This window comes from Schistocerca gregaria, chromosome X (genome assembly GCF_023897955.1).
Source record: "Schistocerca gregaria isolate iqSchGreg1 chromosome X, iqSchGreg1.2, whole genome shotgun sequence".
Lineage (NCBI taxonomy): Eukaryota > Metazoa > Arthropoda > Insecta > Orthoptera > Acrididae > Schistocerca > Schistocerca gregaria.
In genome coordinates, this window is record NC_064931.1 from 173415934 (window position 1) to 173437569 (window position 21636).

Genomic DNA, 21636 nt, shown 5'->3' on the forward strand with positions numbered 1-21636 from the left:
AAAGAGTCATTGGGGCGATAGACGCAGAAAAGATATTTTAGTTGATAAGGACACATTCTGCCTTGACATCAGTGTTGGTAGTCAGCGGCTGCGAAATCGACCGTCGGAATGTATCGATCGGCGATATACAAAACCAGCTCCGGGCATTAAAGTCGTAAAGTTATTCTACGCTGTAAATCTGGATAACGGGCAGTCTATGGCCCATCTGAATGCAGGGCGCAGTGCTGCAGAAGAAAACAGTTTCTGAAAATATTTCGTTTAACACATACAGTCCAAGCTGTGCAACAGATTTATATTCCGATTTGACCCAATGGTGTCATCAGCTGTGATTGGAATACTTACTATACTATAGTCATTGGATCACCAAGCAAAACAAACGAGATTTCTGGTCATATGATTCACGCTTACCTCGAGTACATGTCGATAGTCACACCTGCTTATTTTATCTTCCAGCATACCACCCTCCGATACGATCCTTACGAAGCAATATTGTCACGGGAGGCACCGTGAAAGTCGTGGATTATTTCAGTGTTACTACTGATCACATACATCACTGAATGGCTGATGTGTGGTGTATCTCTCGCTGAATATTGTAATTTCCAGTACGACAAGTATGAATATCAGAACGTCAGAATAGTACACTGTGTCTCAGGAACTCTTACGCGTCCTAACAACTAAATAAATAAAGAACCTTCTCAAAGTCTATAGGAACCTCGTAAATGTATTGTACAATCTACCACTGGCCACGTACGTAGGATTTGAAGATAACGTGTTATGACGAAATGCAAATGTCCTGCATTCCAAAAAGGTTAATCAACACGCTATTAGGGGAGCAATCATAATGATCAGAGTGATCAGCAAGAAAATTACGAGGGGCCTTCAATAAGTAATGCAACATTTTTTTCTGAAAGCAGATTGGTTTTACTCAGGATTCCAGTACATGAGTGTACACAATACAATTCAGAGCACATCGTTGCACCATGAGGGAAAGCGTCAAACAGAATGACCCCTTCAGAATTCAAGAAGATTATCGCCATGGCCTTACCGGCTGAGGGTGGGGCACTGAACTTTTTCTTCGGAGGGAAGGTGAGGTGGCGCCACTCCATGAATTGCTGTTTTGGTTCCGATCTAAAGCGATGAACCCATGTTTCATCGCCTGTGATGATGTTCGACAAAAAACTGTCACGATCAGCCTCATAACATGCAATCAATTCCGCACATATTGTCGTTCGTTGCTCTTTCGGTCTTCTATTAAGTGTCGAACAACCCACTGGGCACACAGCTATGAACACCCCACCTGGTAGACGAGCGTGTCAGCACCACCAATACAGACGTGGAGCTGTGCACGAGATGTTTGATTGTGATCCGTCGATCACCTCGAATGAGTGTGTCCACACGTTCCAACATTTCAGGAGTCACTGCTGTGTGCGGTCGGCCGGCGCGCGGGAGATCGGACAAGTTTGCGCTACCTTGTTGAGAAGAAGACATCTCGCTCAACGACTCACCGCGCTTTTACTGACTACCAGGTGTCCTAAGACGTTTTCAAAGCGCTTATGAATATCTGCGATGCTCTGGTTTTCCGCCAAAAGAAACTCAATGACAGGTCTCTGCTTGGAACACACCTCCATTACAGACACCATTCTAAAGACTGCGTATTGCTCCGCCACCTATCGGAACTTCATGTAACTATAGTGGCTGAAGTTGGAATATTCTACGATGTTCCACAACAAGTTACGCATTTATTCAAACGAAATTTTGCATTACTTATTGAACGCCCCTCGCATATAGTGCGCAATGAAATAACTCGACACCATAGCTATTGTATTTATAAACAAAAATATTTGTTATGCATTATAATTTTAGTTGCAATCTCTAATATCAAATTCTGCCTGAGTCTCACTTTACAAAACCGGAATTGTCAGTCATCTTATCTGTAACGGTATTTCCAAAGTTCAAAGAATGTTCCAAATCACTGCACTTCGGTTTTCCGTTGTATTTTTGTATTTTGTAGTGCGGAGTCTAAGTGCGACCATTCGCTTCATCATATGGACAGTTGCAAACCGTGACCACAGAACAAGAACCTAGTGCCTTTCAGTGTGTGGTTTGCCGGGCGGTAGGGATTGGAAAAAGAGTGGAGGGGGAAGACGACAGCTTGCGTGTCTGCAGTGGAGGGGCTTTCCGGAAGCCCCAGGAGTGCGGAGAGCTTTTATTAATGCACCTGACATGGGGAGGGACCGAGGGGCGGGGTATTCGACCGCATAATCCTTTGGGAGGCACATCCCTTGGGTGCTCAAAGTGATTTAGCACGAACACGATGTGATTTAATTCTCTCTGACAATTTAATTTTCCGTTTCACTTACGGAGGTGGCGCCTACAGAGAGAGAGAGAGGCGAAGAACGCTGCTTCTTAACTCTTTTGCCCCACACCAGGAGAGTCGTCTTCGCTCTGTGAGGGTTTTCTCGAAAGATAATGCTATATTTTCTTTATAAACCATTTATTTGAAGCCCAATTTTCCTACTTCAAGCCTTTTCCTATGTGCCACACGTTTTTCGAAGTTTCTTTATCTTTCGATCTTCCGCTACCTATTGCCATTAGTGAGTATGCTCCTCTGTGATTCGTTATAACAATGAGCATAATTTTAATTTATGTTACACAAAACTGTATTTGCCAACCTTCGTATTTCTTACCCACATCTACTATCTTCCCTATAAATCTTACTAATCCTGGTTGCAGTTTGTCAAATGCCACGATAGTTTTCTCCTGTCACACTGAGGCATTTCCAAATACTTTTATCTCAACTGACTAACTTAACAAATCTGCTTTAGAAACGTACATTGTAACATATTTGTCTAAACTGTAATCGAAACGTTTTAGTCCTGTTTTTCCCTGTATTCCGCATTTTCATTTCAAACAGGTCCGTGTTACAAAACGTGTAATTTAATAAACCTACGTTGTAATCATACTATTGTATTTATGAAACGTTAATATATTCATGGGCGAGGGAGTGCTGAAAAGCAATGCCTCCGAAATTTTTATGTGAAAACTCTTAAAGCCTTTTAAATACAACAAATGTTATTAACATTCTTCATCTTTATTATTCATTTCAACATATTTATTTCTCAACATAAACACACGGGAGACGAACACATTTCTGCCAACGAGAGACCACTTTGTTGACACCGTCGCTGTAGAATGTTTGACTTTGCTGAGGGGGCCAAAATCTCGCATCTACTTGCACCGATTCACCAGTATCAAAGTAAAGTCCGCGAAGGTGTTTTGGAAACAGTTGAAAATCGGATGGGGCCAAGTTGGAACCGTATACAGGATAATCGATAATAGTGAACCCAGGGCGTCGGATTGTTGCAAATGTCGCAGGGTTCGTGTGTGGTTGGCGCTGTCATGCCGAAGGAGAGTGTGCTCCTTGTGTGGACGAACTCTTCTGCAGTTAGAAACTCGATTACAGCCCGCCGTTTCTTACGCGCCGACATAGTTACATTAAACACCACCTTGTTACACACACAAGACAATTCGGAGCCCTCTAGCGGCAGAGTGTTGCAACTTGCGACAGCGAAGCGGGAAACTCGACCGAGTAATATGCATGATGGGTAATACTTCAACACGTGCCCTCGTACAACGACCGCGAACACAGGTTCGTCTCTGTGCCATATAAGAATACAGTTTTTACACGTTTCACGCGAGAAACAGAAGATGTACACTGTCAAATGCAATGAAAGTCGGACCTAACTACACTGACGAGACAACATATTATGATCACAGCTCACTGCGAGACTGATTGCCGAATGATGTCATAGAGGCTTGTGATGCGGTAAGGAAAGTACACGGTGACCAAAATGTGAGTATAAATTTGAAGACTGAATAAATCATGGACTAATGTAAATAGAGAGGTACAAATTGACACACGTTCTTGGAATGACATGGGGTTTTATTAAAACCAAAAAATACAAAAGTTCAAAAAATGTCCGACAGATGGCTCGTCATCTGATGAGAATAGCGATAATTAGCATAACAAAGTAAGACAAAGCAAAGATGATATTCTTCACAGAAAATGCTCAATATGTCCACCATCATTTCTCAACAATAGCTGTAGTTGAGAAATAATGTTGTGAACAGCACTGTAAAGCATGGTGGGGCATTGACGTCGGATGCTGTCTTTCAGCATCCCTAGAGATGTCGGTCGATCACGATACATTTGCGACTTCAGGTAACTCCAAAGCCATACTCGCACGGACTGAGGTCTGGGGACGTGGGAGGCCAAGCATGACGAAAGTGGAGGCTGAGCACACGATCATCACCAAATGACGCGCGCAGGAGATCTTTCACGCGTCTAGCAATACTTTTTTTTTTGTTCTAATAAAACCCCATGTCATTCCAAGCACGTGTGTCAATTTTTACCTCTCTATCTACATTATTCCGTGGTTTATTAAGTTTCCAAATTTATCCCGACTTTTTGATCACCCGTAAGATACGCGGAACAGAGACGAGTGGGTAGTTATGTTAGCCATGAAAGGAAGGAAGGCTAGGGTTTCACTCCAGTCGACACTGGGTTCATTAAAAACGGAGCACAAACTCGGACGATACGGGCCGCAAGTGGGGAAATCCACTGACATGAACGACTTTGACAAAGGATAGATTGTTGCGGCCCAGCACTTGTGAATGAGCATCTCGTAAACGACGAAGGTGGTCGTCCGTTCGCGTGCTACTGTCGTGAGCGTGGAAAGTGCTTGACGTACGGTGAACCGTGAGTGAGTAACCATGTGCTGGACGTCTAAGGTGTAACATAGAAGTAGGAGACAGAGGGCTGTCCCCACTTTGTGGAGAAACAGAGGTGGCGACTTATGGCAGATTTGACGTCAGAGTACAATGCTGGGGCACACACAAGTGTTTCAGAACACACTGTTCAGCGCACATTGTTGACTGTTGTTATTGTTGTGGTCTTCAGTCTTGAGACTGGTTTGATGCAACTCTCCATGCTAATCTATCCTGTGGTGCAAGCTTCTTCCTCTCCCAGCACTTACTGCAACCTACATCCTTCTGAATATGCTTAGTGTATTCATCTCTTGGTCTCCCTCTACAATTTTTAGCCTCCACACTGCCTTCCAATGCTAAGTTTGTGATGCCTTGATGCCTCAGAACATGTCCTACCAACCGGTCCCTTCTTCTTGTCAAGTTGTGCCAGAAACTCCTCCTCTCGCCAATTCTGTTCAATACCTCCTCATTAGCTTCAAAGCAGTTGACTCCTGGGTTTTCCCATGCTGGAACAACGACATTGTCTATTACGCCGGCCAGGGTGGCCGAGCGGTTCTAGGCGCTACAGTCTGGAACCGCGCGTCCGCTACGGTCGCAGGTTCGAATCCTGCCTCGGGCATGGATGTGTGTGGTGTTCTTAGGTTAGTTAGGTTTAAGTAGTTCTATGTTCTAGGGGGCTGATGATCTCAGAAGTTAAGTCCCATAGTGCTCAGAGCCATTTGAACCATTTTGTCTATTACGACTGCAGTTGGCATAAGAGCATAAAGACCGGGCCGTGGATCAATATATACGTTTCATCTGATCGGGTCATGTTTTATGATACACCAAATCGATGTAGTGTCCAGATTCGCCATCATCCAGGCGAACAGCTGCTCGTTACCTGCACCGCATCATGGACGCAGATCGCTGGAGGCAATAAAATGTGATGGGGGACGCATCGCTTCACGCCTAATGGTTTCTCTGACGGCAATGGCAATTTCCAGCTGGATAACAGTCCTTTTCACAAAGCTAGAATTGTGCTACAGTGATTTAAGGGGCATGATAGTTCATGTCTTGGCCACCAAATTCTCCTCATCTGATCCCTATGGAACACATCTGGGACGCTACCTGGCGCCAGAACCACTCCCACAAACCAACGGCCCACAATGTACGGGAGCTGCTGACCTATGCGTAGACATCTGATAGGGACCGTTGACCTCAGCAGTTTGGTGCCATACGAACTTGCTACCACCTTCAGACAGCTACCAAGAAGTTTGTTGATTCCACGCAGAATCGGTGCTGTATTGCGTTCCAGAGATGGATCAACACACTATACGGAAACCGGTCATAATGTTTCGACTCATAAGTGCAGTTTTGCCATAGTATGTGCTGGAAAGTTGCACCGGATAAGGTGGCACAACAGTGTAGCCACTCGACTGGGAATCAGGAGCTGTGGGTTGCAAATTTCAACACAACCATCAAAATTTTAGGTGGTCCCCCTAAATCACCGTAGCCGGATGCCTTGGTGGTTTCTTTGAAAATGCCAGGGCCATCCAATGTGTCCTCCTTCCCTAAGTTCAACTGCGTCATCTTCGGCGGGACATTGATCGATTACTTTTCTTCCTTCCTTACGAGTACCTGTGGTATTAGTACTTAATTCACATGCAAGTACTGTCTGCAGGCAAATAAGGTGACTATTTTCATAAGAACAGTAGCTTTGAGTACAGACAATGACCGACGCTGTTAGGACTTTGGTAACTCGGACAGCAGCTGGTTTTCCATATACGCCATTGTTGGTCTAATAGACAAAGAAATTACCTCCACGCTATCAGAAGTGATTGTTGTATTTATAAAAGAAAACAACCTTTTGAATATTCGCAGCCAGCACAGAAATTTGTAATAATAATGACCGTTATTGTTTCTTGTTTGTGAAACCTTTCCGAACGCTGTCAACTTTTAAAATAATATTTGAAGCATTGAAGTAAATCAGTAAAGAACTGAAAATAGGACTCAGGGTGGTAAAATACGCATGCGTGATAGTGTCTTGTATAACGACGATATTGCAGTCCTTGTGTTGTTCAGCAGTAGAATGCATGTCTGAAAGAATATTGCATCGTACTCCTGAACAACAAAGGCACTGAAATATCGTATTTACCCGTAAACACCTGGCAAGCGGCCTGCAATTAAGCTATCTCCGCTGTGCGGAAATACACATAATGGATACACGAGTGCAGGTTGTAGATATATGGTTGATGGCATATGGAAGTTTGGGTGGGCTTGTGAATCGTGTTCGGATAGCCTACTGATTCCGGCACGGTAGCTCAGTGTGTTCGGTCAGAGGGTTGGCTGCCCCCTGCAATAAAAAACTGATTTAATGGATGAACGATGAACTTGAACAAGCATCATGGGACGTCCGCAACGAACCTTAACGAACAAAATGAAATTTTAAAAAAGTGGTAAAGTTACAGCTCGCGCTAAGCGGGAAATCCGGGTTCGAGTCCCGGTCTGGCACAAATTTTCATTGACATCATTCCATTATAAAGCTGATGGTTGCCTATATTCGCAACTACGAATACATTTCATGTCATCTACAAAGCGGAATTTCAAAATTGCGACAGCAATGTTCCTTTGCACGCAAGGAAAAATAAAACAACTATGGTGTCGAAAACATAATTGTTCTCGATCAATGGTGATGTTTGTTTAACATTTCTATAATCACTGTCAGTATCAGTCCATAATGTTGTGTTTATTAACACACATTAGAACATGGAAAACAGATATTAAACTTTAGACCATACTTTTAAATTCTTTCTTAATACATCAATTTATTCACATTTCACACTTAAGCAAGAAACTGTTTTCTGTTGCAGGAGTAGCGAACCACCAGGCCATATGACTTTTGCTGTGAAAAATGCCTCTAGGAAGGTAAGCAATAAAAATAAAATTTAAAATTTTGTTGTAATATGGCTTGTTATCTTTCACTTGAAACACTACCGAAAGAAAAGGAAAAACACAATTTTAAACAGAAACTTGCTTCACGAGTTCTAAAGAATAGTGTAAATCAAATGAAACAGGATGTATAAAGTTATGAAGGGTGCGGCTCCATACTGCATCCTCTTTGCAGCTCTATTTGATGGTGATTAAGTGATTTATGCCTTTATTATTCATACTGTATTTCTGTTGGTGCAGCATCAATTATAAACCGTCTGCAAGCGATATCAAATAACCCTTTCATTACGTACACTTTAATATAAGTGCAAAGCTGATCGTCTAGCTTTCGGTATACATCGAACACCTAAATTTTTCTTTGGAAATTTGTGGTAAGGTCTTATGGGACTAAACTGCTGAGGTCATCGATCCCTAAGCTTACACACTGTTTAATCTAACTTACACTAAGGACAACACACACACACACACACACACACACACACAGACACACACACACACACACACACACACACACACACACACTCATGCCGAGGGAGGACTCGAAACTCCGATAGGGGGAGCCGCCCAGACCGTGACAAGGCGCCCCAGACCGCGTGGCTACCCCGCGGGGCTACATTTTTCTGATGAGTTTGGCCAACCAGAGTGGCCGAGCGGTTCTAGGCGCTGCAGTCTGGAACCGCGCGACCGCTACGGTCGCAGGTTCGAATCCTGCCTGGACCATCGATGTGTGTTATGTCCTTTGGTTAGTTAGGTTTAAGTAGTTCTAAGATCCAGGGGATTGATGACCTCAGAAGTTAAGTCCCATAGTGCTCAGAGCCATTTGAACCATTTTTTGATGAGTTTTTTTGCCTCTGGTGTAGTTAAAATTAAACTTGGAATGGAGAAACTTAGTAGAACATGCTCGAAAACAGTTTCTAAAATCAGTTATTGTAATACACGAAATGTGTGAGCAACATCAAATTAACGACAAAGTTGTATGACCTGTTGATGAGTTACTGTATAGTGGCGTTTGAAGATAAAAATTGGATGAACAGATAACGAAGTTAATCGATGTGTAAAATGACCAGTAGTGCTTTCTGGTAAACGAAACAAAGTTCTCAAAATTAAGCCCCCACCGTGCCCCAAGTGGAAAGTTTCCAATTAGCGTGCGTTACTAAAGCTGATTTATCGTTGTGTGATAAGAACTTTTAATGCCAGAGCGATCCGTGGAGGGATGCGTACTGCGTACTCGAAATTACTAACAAGGGAATCTCCCCATCGCATCCCCCCCCCACCTCCTCAGATTTAGTGATAATAGGACCCAGTGGACAGCCCGTCAAAAACTGAACACAGATAAAGCATGAAAACAGGAAGCAGGTGTACTGGACTGCGAAGATAGAGCAAAATAGAAACAGTGAACTGTTCGAGAATAAGAAGTACAATTTAAATCAACCGGAAGAGTAATGGTGTTGTGGTTGCGGAGTTAGACTGCCCTGCGGCCAAGCCGTGTTCAAACAGCCCTCGTGCCTTTTTATTTTTCGCTGTTCGCTTTATTCAAATTTGTGTCTGTGCCGTGGTATAACGTCCGTTTGCAACAGCGAGGTGTAAGGTAGGGACCTATAATGAGAGGTGATTCTGCGAAACTGCTCTATTAGCAGCCGAATGAAAATGGCTTTCGAATGGGAACCGCAAACTTTCGATGATGAGTCGACAAAGTCAACCGAATCCTCCACCGGAAAGTCTGGTGTGTCATACACGGCATTTGTGAAAGTACGTGTGTCATGTGATAGGAATCTCTTATCGGCGCACCTAATTTGTACGACTGTAAAGTGAGTGAGATATGTCTCCTCTCCCGATTTAGGTGTTCATACTCACATCAACCTCCCCCCATGAACCATGGACCTTGCCGTTGGTGGGGAGGCTTGCGTGCCTCAGCGATACAGATGGCCGTACCGTAGGTGCAACCACAACGGAGGGGTATCTGTTGAGAGGCCAGACAAACGTGTGGTTCCTGAAGAGGGGCAGCAGCCTTTTCAGTAGTTGCAGGGGCAACAGTCTGGATGATTGACTGATCTGGCCTTGCAACATTAACCAAAACGGCCTTGCTGTGCTGGTACTGCGAACGGCTGAAAGCAAGGGGAAACTACAGCCGTAATTTTTCCCGAGGACATGCAGCTTTACTGTATGATTAAATGATGATGGCATCCTCTTGGGTAAAATATTCCGGAGGTAAAATAGTCCCCCATTCGGATCTCCGGGCGGGGACTACTCAGGAGGAGGTCGTTATCAGGAGAAAGAAAACTGGCGTTCTACGGATCGGAGCGTGGAATGTCAGATCCCTTAATCGGGCAGGTAGGTTAGAAAATTTAAAAAGGGAAATGGATAGGTTAAAGTTAGATATAGTGGGAATTAGTGAAGTTCGGTGGCAGGAGGAACAAGACTTCTGGTCAGGTGACTACAGGGTTATAAACACAAAATCAAATAGGGGTAATGCAGGAGTAGGTTTAATAATGAATAGGAAAATAGGAATGCGGGTAAGCTACTACAAACAGCATAGTGAACGCATTATTGTGGCCAAGATAGATACGAAGCCCACACCTACTACAGTAGTACAAGTTTATATGCCAACTAGCTCTGCAGATGATGAAGAAATTGAAGAAATGTACGATGAAATAAAAGAAATTATTCAGATAGTGAAGGGAGACGAAAATTTAATAGTAATGGGTGACTGGAATTCGAGTGTAGGAAAAGGGAGAGAAGGAAACATAGTAGGTGAATATGGATTGGGGCTAAGAAATGAAAGAGGAAGCCGCCTAGTAGAATTTTGCACAGAGCACAACTTAATCATAGCTAACACTTGGTTTAAGAATCATGAAAGAAAGTTGTATACGTGGAAGAACCCTGGAGATACTAAAAGGTATCAGATAGATTATATAATGGTAAGACAGAGATTTAGGAACCAGGTTTTAAGTTGTAAGACATTTCCAGGGGCAGATGTGGACTCTGACCACAATCTATTGGTTATGACCTGTAGATTAAAACTGAAGAAACTGCAAAAATGTGGGAAATTAAGGAGATGGGACCTGGATAAACTGAAAAAACCAGAGGTTGTACAGAGTTTCAGAGAGAGCATAAGGGAACAATTGACAGGAATAGGGGAAAGAAATACAGTAGAAGAAGAATGGGTAGCTCTGAGGGATGTAGTAGTGAAGGCAGCAGAGGATAAAGTAGGTACAAAGACGAGGGCTGCTAGAAATCCTTGGGTAACAGAAGAAATATTGAATTTAATTGATGAAAGGAGAAAATATAAAAATGCAGTAAATGAAGCAGGCAAAAAGGAATACAAACGTCTCAAAAATGAGATCGACAGGAAGTGCAAAATGGCTAAACAGGGATGGCTAGAGGACAAATGTAAGGATGTAGAAGCTTATCTCACTAGGGGTAAGATAGATACTGCCTACAGGAAAATTAAAGAGACCTTTGGAGAGAAGAGAACCACGTGTATGAATATCAAGAGCTCAGATGGCAGCCCAGTTCTAAGCAAAGAAGGGAAGGCAGAAAGGTGGAAGGAGTATATAGAAGGTTTATACAAGGGCGATGTACTTGAGGACAATATTATGGAAATAGAAGAGGATGTAGATGAAGACGAAATGGGAGATACGATACTGCGTGAAGAGTTTGACAGAGCACTGAAAGACCTGAGTCGAAAAAAGGCCCCCGGAGTAGACAACATTCCATTAGAACTACTGACGGCCTTGGGAGAGCCAGTCATGACAAAACTCTACCAGCTGGTGAGCAAGATGTATGAGACAGGCGAAATACCCTCAGACTTCAAGAAGAATATAATAATTCCAATCCCAAAGAAAGCAGGTGCTGACAGATGTGAAAATTACCGAACTATCAGTTTAATAAGCCACGGCTGCAAAATACTAACGCGAATTCTTTACAGACGAATGGAAAAACTGGTAGATGCAGACCTCGGGGGGGATCAGTTTGGATCCCGTCGAAATGTTGGAACACGTGAGGCAATACTGACCTTACGACTTATCTTAGAAGAAAGATTAAGAAAAGGCAAACCTACGTTTCTAGCATTTGTAGACTTAGAGAAAGCTTTTGACAATGTTGACTGGAATACTCTTTTTCAAATTCTAAAGGTGGCAGGGGTAAAATACAGGGAGCGAAAGGCTATTTATAATTTGTACAGAAACCAGATGGCAGTAATAAGAGTCGAGGGGCATGAAAGGGAAGCAGTGGTTGGGAAAGGAGTGAGACAGGGTTGTAGCCTCTCCCCGATGTTATTCAATCTGTATATTGAGCAAGTAGTAAAGGAAACAAAAGAAAAATTTGGAGTAGGTATTAAAATTCATGGAGACGAAGTAAAAACTTTGAGGTTCGCCGATGACATTGTAATTCTGTCAGAGACGGCAAAGGACTTGGAAGAGCAGTTGAACGGAATGGACAGTGTCTTGAAAGGAGGATATAAGATGAACATCAACAAAAGCAAAACGAGGATAATGGAATGTAGTCAAATTAAATCGGATGATGCTGAGGGAATTAGATTAGGAAATGAGACACTTAAAGTAGTAAAGGAGTTTTGCTATTTAGGAAGTAAAATAACTGATGATGGTCGAAGTAGAGAGGATATAAAATGTAGACTGGCAATGGCAAGGAAAGCGTTTCTGAAGAAGAGAAATTTGTTAACATCGAATATAGATTTATCTATCAGGAAGTCGTTCCTGAAAGTATTTGTTTGGAGTGTAGCCATGTATGGAAGTGAAACATGGACGATAACTAGTTTGGACAAGAAGAGAATAGAAGCTTTCGAAATGTGGTGCTACAGAAGAATACTGAAGATAAGGTGGATAGATCACGTAACTAATGAGGAGGTATTGAATAGGATTGGGGAGAAGAGAAGTTTGTGGCACAACTTGACTAGAAGAAGGGATCCGTCGGTAGGACATATTTTGAGGCATCAAGGGATCACAAATTTAGCATTGGAGGGCAGCGTGGAGGGCAGCGTGGAGGGTAAAAATCGTAGAGGGAGACCGAGAGATGAGTACACTAAGCAGATTCAGAAGGATGTAGGTTGCAGTAGGTACTGGGAGATGAAGCAGCTTGCACAGGATAGAGTAGCATGGAGAGTTGCATCAAACCAGTCTCAGGACTGAAGACAACAACAACAACTCACATCAAGAGAAATCATGCATTACCCTGGTTCCCAGAACTCCTGAGGATATACGTTGACAGTGGATATTCTGTCACAGACGCAGTCCCTTTGACTGTTCAGAGATGTCAAAAAAAAAAAATGGCTCTGAGCACTATAGGACTTAACATCTGAGGTCATCAGTCTCCTAGAACTTAGAACTACTTAAATGTAACTAACATAAGGACATCACACACGTCCATGGCCGAGGCAGGATTCGAACCTGCGACGGTAGCGGTCGCGCGGTTCCAGACTGAAGCGCCTAGAACCGCTCGGCCAAAAAGGCCGGCCTCAGAGATGTCACTAAACCCGCCCAGACATATAAACAACCATGCATGAGCAGCGCCTATTAGTTGGAGGGCGTCCGACAGGCGATCAGTTTCACTCATTCCACCAGGAAGGAAGTACACGGCTCGCGTTGCCTGCAGTTAAACCATACCTAGACGGTCAATACCGCGGTTCGATCGCGTCCGCATTGTTACTTTGTGCCAGGAAGGGCTCTCAGGAAGGGAAATGTCCAGGCGTCTCGGAGTAAATCAAAGCGGTATTTTCCGGACGTTGAGGAGATACAGAGAGACAGGATCTGTCGATTACATGCCTCGCCCAGGCCGCCCAAGGGCAGTGGATGACCGCTATCTACGGATTATGACTCGGATTAACCCTAACAGCAACGCCACCAGGTTGAATAATGCTTTTCATGCAGCCACAGGACAGTTACGACTCAAAGTGTGCACAATAGGGTGCATGATGTGCAATTTCAATCCCGACGTCCACGGCGGGGTCCATCTTTGGACCTAGGACACCATGCAGCGTAGTACAGATGGTCACAACAACATGCCGAATGGACCGCTCAGGAATGGCATCACGTTCTCTTCACCGATGAGTGTCGCATATGCCTTCAACCAGACAATCGTCGGAGATGTGTTTGGAGGCAACCCACTCAGGCTGAACGCCTTAGACGCCCTGTCCAACACGTGCAGCAACGTGGAGGTTCCCTGCTGTTTTGGGGTGGCATTACGAGGGCCCGACGTACGCCACTGGTGGTCATGGAAGGCGCCGTAACGGCTGTACGATACGGGAATGCCATCATCTGACCGATAGTGCAACCATATCGGCAGCATATTGGCGAGGCATTCGTCTTCATGGACGACAATTCGCTCCCCCGTCATGCACATCTTGTGAATCACTTCCTTCAGGATAACGACATCGCTCCACTAGAGTGACCAGCATGTTCTCCAGACATGAACCCTATCAAACATGTCTGGGATAGATTGAGAAGGGCTGTTTATGGACGACGTGGCCCACCAACCACGAATCGCCCTTGAGGAGTGGGACGATCTGGACCAACAGTGCCTTGACCAACTTGAAGATACCGCGCAGGATTAGCCGAGCGGTCTAGAACGCTGCTGTCATGGACTGTGCGGCTGATCCCGGCGGAGGTTCGAGTCATCCCTATGGCATGGGTGTGTGTGTTTGTCCTTAGGATCATTTAGGTTAAGTAGTATGTAAGCTTAGGGACTGATGACGTTAGCAGTTAAGTCCCATAAGATTTCACACAGATTTGAACATTTTTGAACTTGAGGATAGTATGCCACAACGAATACAGGCATTCATCAGTGCAAGAGGACGTGCTACTGGTATTAGAGGTACCGGTGTGTACAGTAATCTGGATCGCCATCTCTGAAGGTCTCGCTGTCTGGTGGTACAACATGCAATGTGTGGTTGTCATGAGCAATAAAAAGGACGAAAATGATGTTTACGTCGATCTCTGTTCTAATTTTCTCATATTCTATAACCTGTGTATAGTATGACACTGGCCAAGAGTGCAGTAAGAGAGCAAACGTTTCAATGACCGGACGGACGGTTAATATTGATGTGAAATAAAATGGCACGAGGGAGTTTTGAAGACGGTTCGACCGTCTGGCAGTCTAACATCGGCTAACGCCGTCGTTGGCTAAAGTTGTTCTATATTGTAATTCCTGTTCTTGGACCATTCACTGTTTTTATTTTGCTTTTTTATTTCACAGTTCAGTATACCTTCTTCCTATTTCCATGACTGATTTGTGTTCAGTTTTTTACGGGCCATGCACTGGGCCATTTTACCATTAATACTGAGGGAATGCGATGGGAAGTTACCCTTGTAAGAAAAACAGGAAAGCAATCGGAAAACTGACTGGAGCGGAAGACGTGGCTATGACTAAGGAAAATGAGAGGTTAGTGGACGGGCCATATGGCCAGGCCAATGGATGGTAACAGGGCCAATGAAGTCCTTTCCAGCATTCCAAGACATAAGGACAGACCAAGGGAACGACTTAATGGAATGCATATTAACTACGTAGGCTTCCGCGGCCCGTGTAATGATGATTAAAATTCTTTTGCGTGTTTTACCTCGTCTTTGTATAAAATACTTTTATTATAAACTGTAAAATCAGCGTTTCCACCATATTACAATGGCCTTCCTCAGGGCAACACTGGTATTGGTGGAGGAAAGGTTCAAATGGTTCCGAGCACTATGGGACTTAACAGCTGAGGTCATCAGTCCCCCAGAACTTAGATCTACTTAAACCTAACTAACCTAAGGACATCACACACATCCATGCCCGAGGCAGGATTCGAACCTGCGAGCGTAGCGGTCGCGCAGTTCCAGACTGAAGCACCTAACACCGCTCTGCCACCCCTGCCGGCTTTGCTATTTTATTTCACAGTTCAGTATACCTTCTTCCTATTTCCATGACTGATTCGTATTCAGTTTTTGACGGGCTATCCACTGGGCCATTTTACCACTAAATCTGAGGGGGATGTGATGGGAAGTTTCCCTTGTAAGAAAGACAGGAAAGCAATCGGAAAACTGACTCAAGCGGAAGACGTGTCTATGACTAAGCAAATGAGAGGTTAGTAGACGGGCCATATGGCCAAGCCAATGGATGGTAACAAGGCCAATGGAGTCCTTTCCAGCATTCCAAGAGCTAAGGACAGACCAAGGAAACGACTTAATGGAATGCGTATTAACTACGTAGGCTTCCGCGGCCCGTGTGATGATGATTAAAATTCTTCTACCTGTTGTACCTCGTCTTTGTATAAAATACTTTTATAATAAACTGTAAAATCAACGTTTCGACCATATTACAAGGGCTTGGCTCTGAGCACTATGAGACTTAACAGCTGAGGTCATCAGTCCCCTAGAACTTAGAACTACTTAAACCTAACTAACCTAAGGACATCACACACATCCATCCCCGATGCAGGATTCGAACCTGCGACCGTAGCGGTCACGCGGTTCCAGACTGAAGCGCCTAAAACCGCTCGGCCACTCCGGCCGCGGAGGAAAGCTGCCTCTATTTATCGCAGGCGATCTGTGCCAGTACGTCATATTTGTGAAACTTTACTGGCCCTAGAATATAATAGGCTAGTTATGACGAAATGGACTAAAGATCGCAAAAGTATACGAACTGTGTTGCTAGTGCGGAGCTGCCTACGTAAGGGAGACCTGTCATCACACAACTAGCAGGATATGTACGTTATGTGCGATTAGCACAGCTCAATATATGGGCGATAGCGGAACACCACCGTGAATGTGGACAATCTATCTTGTTCCAGGAAGCCCATGTGCTGGCAGAAGAGTAGTGGACACGCCAACGTAAAATTCTATGGGTGATTGAATCTTTTCTTTTTTTATTTAAATTTATTCTCTTTCAGTCGTACCCATGCCGCCATCTCAACGGTGGAAAGACGATATGATAGTATGTCTGAGGCACTTTTATTGAGATTAACGACAATACGAATGTAAGGACAACGCAACACCCCGTTGCCTAAAGCACTCAAGTGGTCTCCTGTTAAACAAAGAGACATGAAGAAATTCTTTAGCCTGATTGTTCTAACTGGACGAACAAGAATAGATAGACAGATTATTGGTTAGCAGACCCTCCAACAGCTACCCCAATATTTTCACAGACTATAACTCGCAAACAAAGCAGCAACTCCTCATACAAAGAACTACGAGCATCCACAAAACATAATGTTTTGCATCTGATGGAGCAGCGACGGTATGGTGTACTACGAATTCCTTCCCCGAGATGTATCATGACTGCTGACATTTACTGTCAACAACTGAGACGTTTTGCAGACGCAGTCCAAGAACAACGACAAAGAAGAGTGCGTGAAGCGAGGCTGCTCCATGATAATGCCCGCCCGCAGTCAGCTAGATTGAAAACAAAAACACTATACAGGAGTTGGATTGGGAAGTCATTCCGCACCCACCTTATTTACCAGATCTTGTACCCTCAGATTTTAACCTTTTCCGCTCTCTGTCGAACAACCTTCAAGAAACTTCCTTTCCCGATGAAAATGCGCTCCGAGGAAAGTTACCCCAGCGTTGTAAATAGTGAAGTAGCATATATTTTTGACGAATAAAGTCTTTATGTGTATCTGTTTTGTTTATTAATCTTATGGAAAAACTCTACGTACTCATGAAAATAAATAAATAAATCGCCAGGTCCTGATGGGATTCCAATTCGGTTTTACAGAGAGTACTCTACTGCATTGGCTCCTTACTTAGCTTGCATTTATCGCGGATCTCTTGCTCAACGTAAAGTCCCGAGCGACCGGAAAAAAGCGCAGGTGACGCCTGTATATAAGAAGGGTCGAAGGACGGATCCTCAAAATTACAGGGCAATATCCTTAACGTCCGTTTGTTGCAGGATTCTCAAACATATTCTCAGTTCGAATATAATGAATTTCCTTGAGACAGGAAAGTTGCTGTCCATGCATCAGCACGGCTTTAGAAAGCATCGCTCCTGCGAAACGCAATTCGCCCTTTTTTCACATGATATCTTGTGAACCATGGATGAAGGGTATCAGACGAATGCCATATTCCTTGACTTCCGGAAAGCGTTTGACTCGGTGCCCCACTGCAGACTCCTAACTAAGGTACGAGCATGTGGGATTGGTTCCCAAGTATGTGAGTAGCTCGAAGACTTCTTAAGTAATAGAACCCAGTACGTTGTCCTTGATTGTGAGTGTTCATCGGAGGTGAGGGTATCATCTGGAGTGCCCCAGGGAAGTGTGGTAGGTCCACTGTTGTTTTCTACCTACATAAATGATCTTTTGGATAGGGTGGATACCAATGTGCGGCTGTTTGCTGATGATGCTGTGGTGTACGGGAAGCTGTCGTCTTTGAGTGACTCTAGGAGGATACAAGATGACTTGGACAGGATTTCTGATTGATGTAAACAATGGCAACTAACTCTAAACATAGATAAATGTAAATTAATGCAGATGAATAGGAAAAAGAATCCCGTAATGTTTGAATACTCCACTAGTAGTGTAGCGCTTCACACAGTCACGTCGATTGAATATTTGAGCGTAACATTGCACAGCGATATGAAGAGGGACAAGCATGTAATGGCAGTTGTGGGGAAGGCGGATAGTCGTCTTCGGTTCATTGGTAGAATTTTGGGAAGATGTGGTTCATCTGCAAAGGAGGCCGCTTGTAAAACACTAATACAACCTATTCTTGAGTACTGCTCGAGTGTTTGGGATCCCTATCAGGTCGGTTTGAGGGAGGACATAGAAGCAATTTAGAGGCGGGCTGGTAGATTTGTTACTGGTAGGTTTGATTATTACGCGAGTGTTACGGAAATGCATCAGGAACTCGGATGGGAGCCTCTGGAGAAAAGGAGGCGTTCTTTTCGTGAATCGCTACTGAGGAAATTTAGAGAACCAGCATTTGAGGCTGAGTGCAGTACAATTTTACTGCTGCCAACTTATATTTCGCGGAAAGGCCACAGCGATAAGATAAGAGATATTAGGGCTCGTACACAGGCATATAGGCAGTCATTTTTCCCTCGTTCTGTTTGGGAGTGGAACGGGGAGAGAAGATGCTAGTTGTGGTACGAGGTACCTTCCGCTACGCACCGTATGGTGGATTGAAGAGTATGTATGTAGATGCAGATGTAGAACAACACACTATTTATCCAGCATCGAAACTTTTTGGGCTAACAGGGTATGCTATAAGAGAGATGATTCGATTAATCATTTAATTACAAACTGAATATTTTAATTATTACTTACTTTTGTGTACCATGCCTAAAAAAGTAAAAAAAATGAGAGTAACAGTCACACCATTACAACTAAACGAGGTAGAACGATTTTGCGTGGAAAGCCATTTTCATTATGCGACTCCTCGAACAAGATGAGCTGTGTTAGCCGGAGCTTATCAGTCAGTTAACCAATCCGAATGAATATTTCTCTGCCATCGATCCGGTGAGCAGCCCGACATTATGATGCGCGCACCGGAACTTGGTATCACAGGCCGAGTGCCTCCGCAAAGCCTGCGGTGGCGCCCGGCGCCCGCGCGATCGCTCCGCAAGCACACCAAATCGCTTCCCCTGCAGCTCTCAGCGTAATCCTTAAAGACTCTTTACATAGCCTCGGCGGCCATCTCGCTGTGATCCGCAGGGAGCCACCCAAATCGCGCATATATCATCAGAGAGTTGCAGCTCTGATTTTAACGCTGTTTACTTTGTCGGTATGGCGTTCCTCCATTATCCTACAAATATTCCGAAGAGGAAGCGCTACTCCTTCAGCAGGATGTTTCACACGGAAAAAAAGAAGCATGTGTCATGATCCGTGCCAGCCTCCGTGGTTTCGGGGTAGGGTCGCTGACTCGGAAAGTGGAAGCTGAAAGTTCGTTTCCCGAGTCGTGTGTGGATGAGCAAAGAAAACGTATGTATGTGCGTGTGCATTTGTGCACGTGCGCGAACGGGCGCACGAGCGCCCGCGCGCTTTTATGTGTGTGTGTGTGTGTGTGTGTGTGTGTGTTCTATACCAACTGTGTATTTCTGTCGACAATCATGCCCTCCTGGTACGTAAGACAGAAGAGATACGACACGCGCAATATTCCCCTGTATAAAACCGCAAGCCCTTTGACAAGGCACTAGTAACTTAATTTCAGTATAGCAGTTGCACAAAAAACTTTAGTAGTCACCCTTCTTTTCCCGAAAAAGGAATCCATTGTCTCAACTGTTGCGACAAATTGCTTAGATTGATTCTAGTATTTACGCCTGAGCTTAACATGTCTTCCCGTTCAGACGCTAATGTACGATGTTTCAGTACTAGATTACGATCTGTAGGTAACGCTATAGCACCCATGTTGATGTTTACTTTGCGATGTATACGTTTTCTGCTCAAGTTTTTTTTACACACCCGCTAAACATGTATTTTACTTATTTATTTATAACGCGTTTATTTCACCTGACGACATTAGGGCCTTCACATCTTCTCTTACATCTAATCACATATTCTGAATGAGTGAACATTACAATATGTACAGCATATGGGCAATATGCACTGATTATAATAATGGTAAAAGTGATAATAATTTTAACTCAAATGTTCATGTTTTCGTACCGAGTTCATTGAGGTCTAACAGTGAATCACGAAACAGCATCGCGGAATATAAACTCCCTGGTACACCCAACCAGATTGTTTTTCGCACTTCACATAAATCTGCAACTGATATCTGTGCAGCCAAACGTAGACGTCTATGACAACGATCTCCACCGAGGTAGGTATCGTTGGAAAAAATGTGTCGCATTCAAGAATGAATCTGCAGAGAAGCAATAACACTGTATAACCGTAATGAAGTTTCATGGACGCAGGCTGATATTTCGATTTCATTCGTAAAAGTTTCTGATCACGCTCGTACAATTTTTTAACGAATTATCACATGGTACGGAATGTGTAAGCCAGTTTAGGATAACCAAAACAACAGAAAAGGACAATACGTACGACTTTAGTATGAGACCTTCTTGGCATCAAGCAAAATGAAGTCCAGACGGTCTTACGCGTCCCATTTGCAAATTTTTAAGGCACTCTTTTTATCTCGAGTTTTCTCTGAAACTTTTGCCGTGAAAGTTAATAATTTGCGTTTAATTTCGCCACCTTCTCTTTCATTTACGCTTTTAGTAGCTCACAAATGGGACAACTTGAACTGATGTTGAAATATTCACTTCCCGTTTTTCACTCGGCGGGTGAAGTGAGACGTTATCGTACTTCGAGGTGTGTAAAACCATTTTGTAAATGCGATGTTCTAAAAGGAATTCGCACTGCATTTTCTGTCGAAATATGTCTGGTATCTATAGCGTCCCAGAATGTCACATTTTAATACTGGTTTCAATACGTGTCTTTGTCTCTATGCCCGTGAATGGATTTTATTTGGCGCTTAATTTTCCGAGTGAGATAACTGATAATATTTCTGGAAGACGATAGTGGGTTCAAATGGCTCTGAGCACTATGGGACTTAACATCTATGGTCATCAGTCCCCTAGAACTTAGAACTACTTAAACCTAACTAACATAATGACATCACACAACACCCAGCCATCACGAGGCAGAGAAAATCCCTGACCCCGCCGGGAATCGAACCCGGGAACCCGGGCGTGGGAAGCGAGAACGCTACCGTATGACCACGAGATGCGGTTGACGATAATGGGGAATTATCAACCACTTATACTTAGCGAATCTGATAAAAGTCAAAAAATAACCTTAAATTGTAATGTCGCCATTCACTGATGATTCTCACACATCCTTCTTACACTAGCCTAGTAGGACAAAATTAGCTTCATCGTTGACACTTAGGAATATCTATACAGGAAAGGACATAAAACTATATGAACGAAGGGAGAGTTTATTTATAAGTAAGTGACCGAACAAATCCTCGGGACTGAAAGTGCTCTACGATTCTTCTTTCTTCTGTTCTT

At 43.8% G+C, this 21636-nt stretch overlaps 1 protein-coding gene across 1 annotated transcript in view; it reads left to right on the forward strand.

The window, feature by feature from the left end:
• LOC126298975 (uncharacterized) overlaps positions 1–21636 on the forward strand; it is a 974877-nt gene that overhangs the window by 243485 nt on the left and 709756 nt on the right. The window contains exon 2 of the mRNA XM_049990596.1: positions 7617–7671. Within this exon, the coding sequence (XP_049846553.1) occupies positions 7639–7671 (33 nt within the window). The 5' untranslated portion in view covers positions 7617–7638. The remainder of the gene's footprint in view (positions 1–7616; positions 7672–21636) is intronic.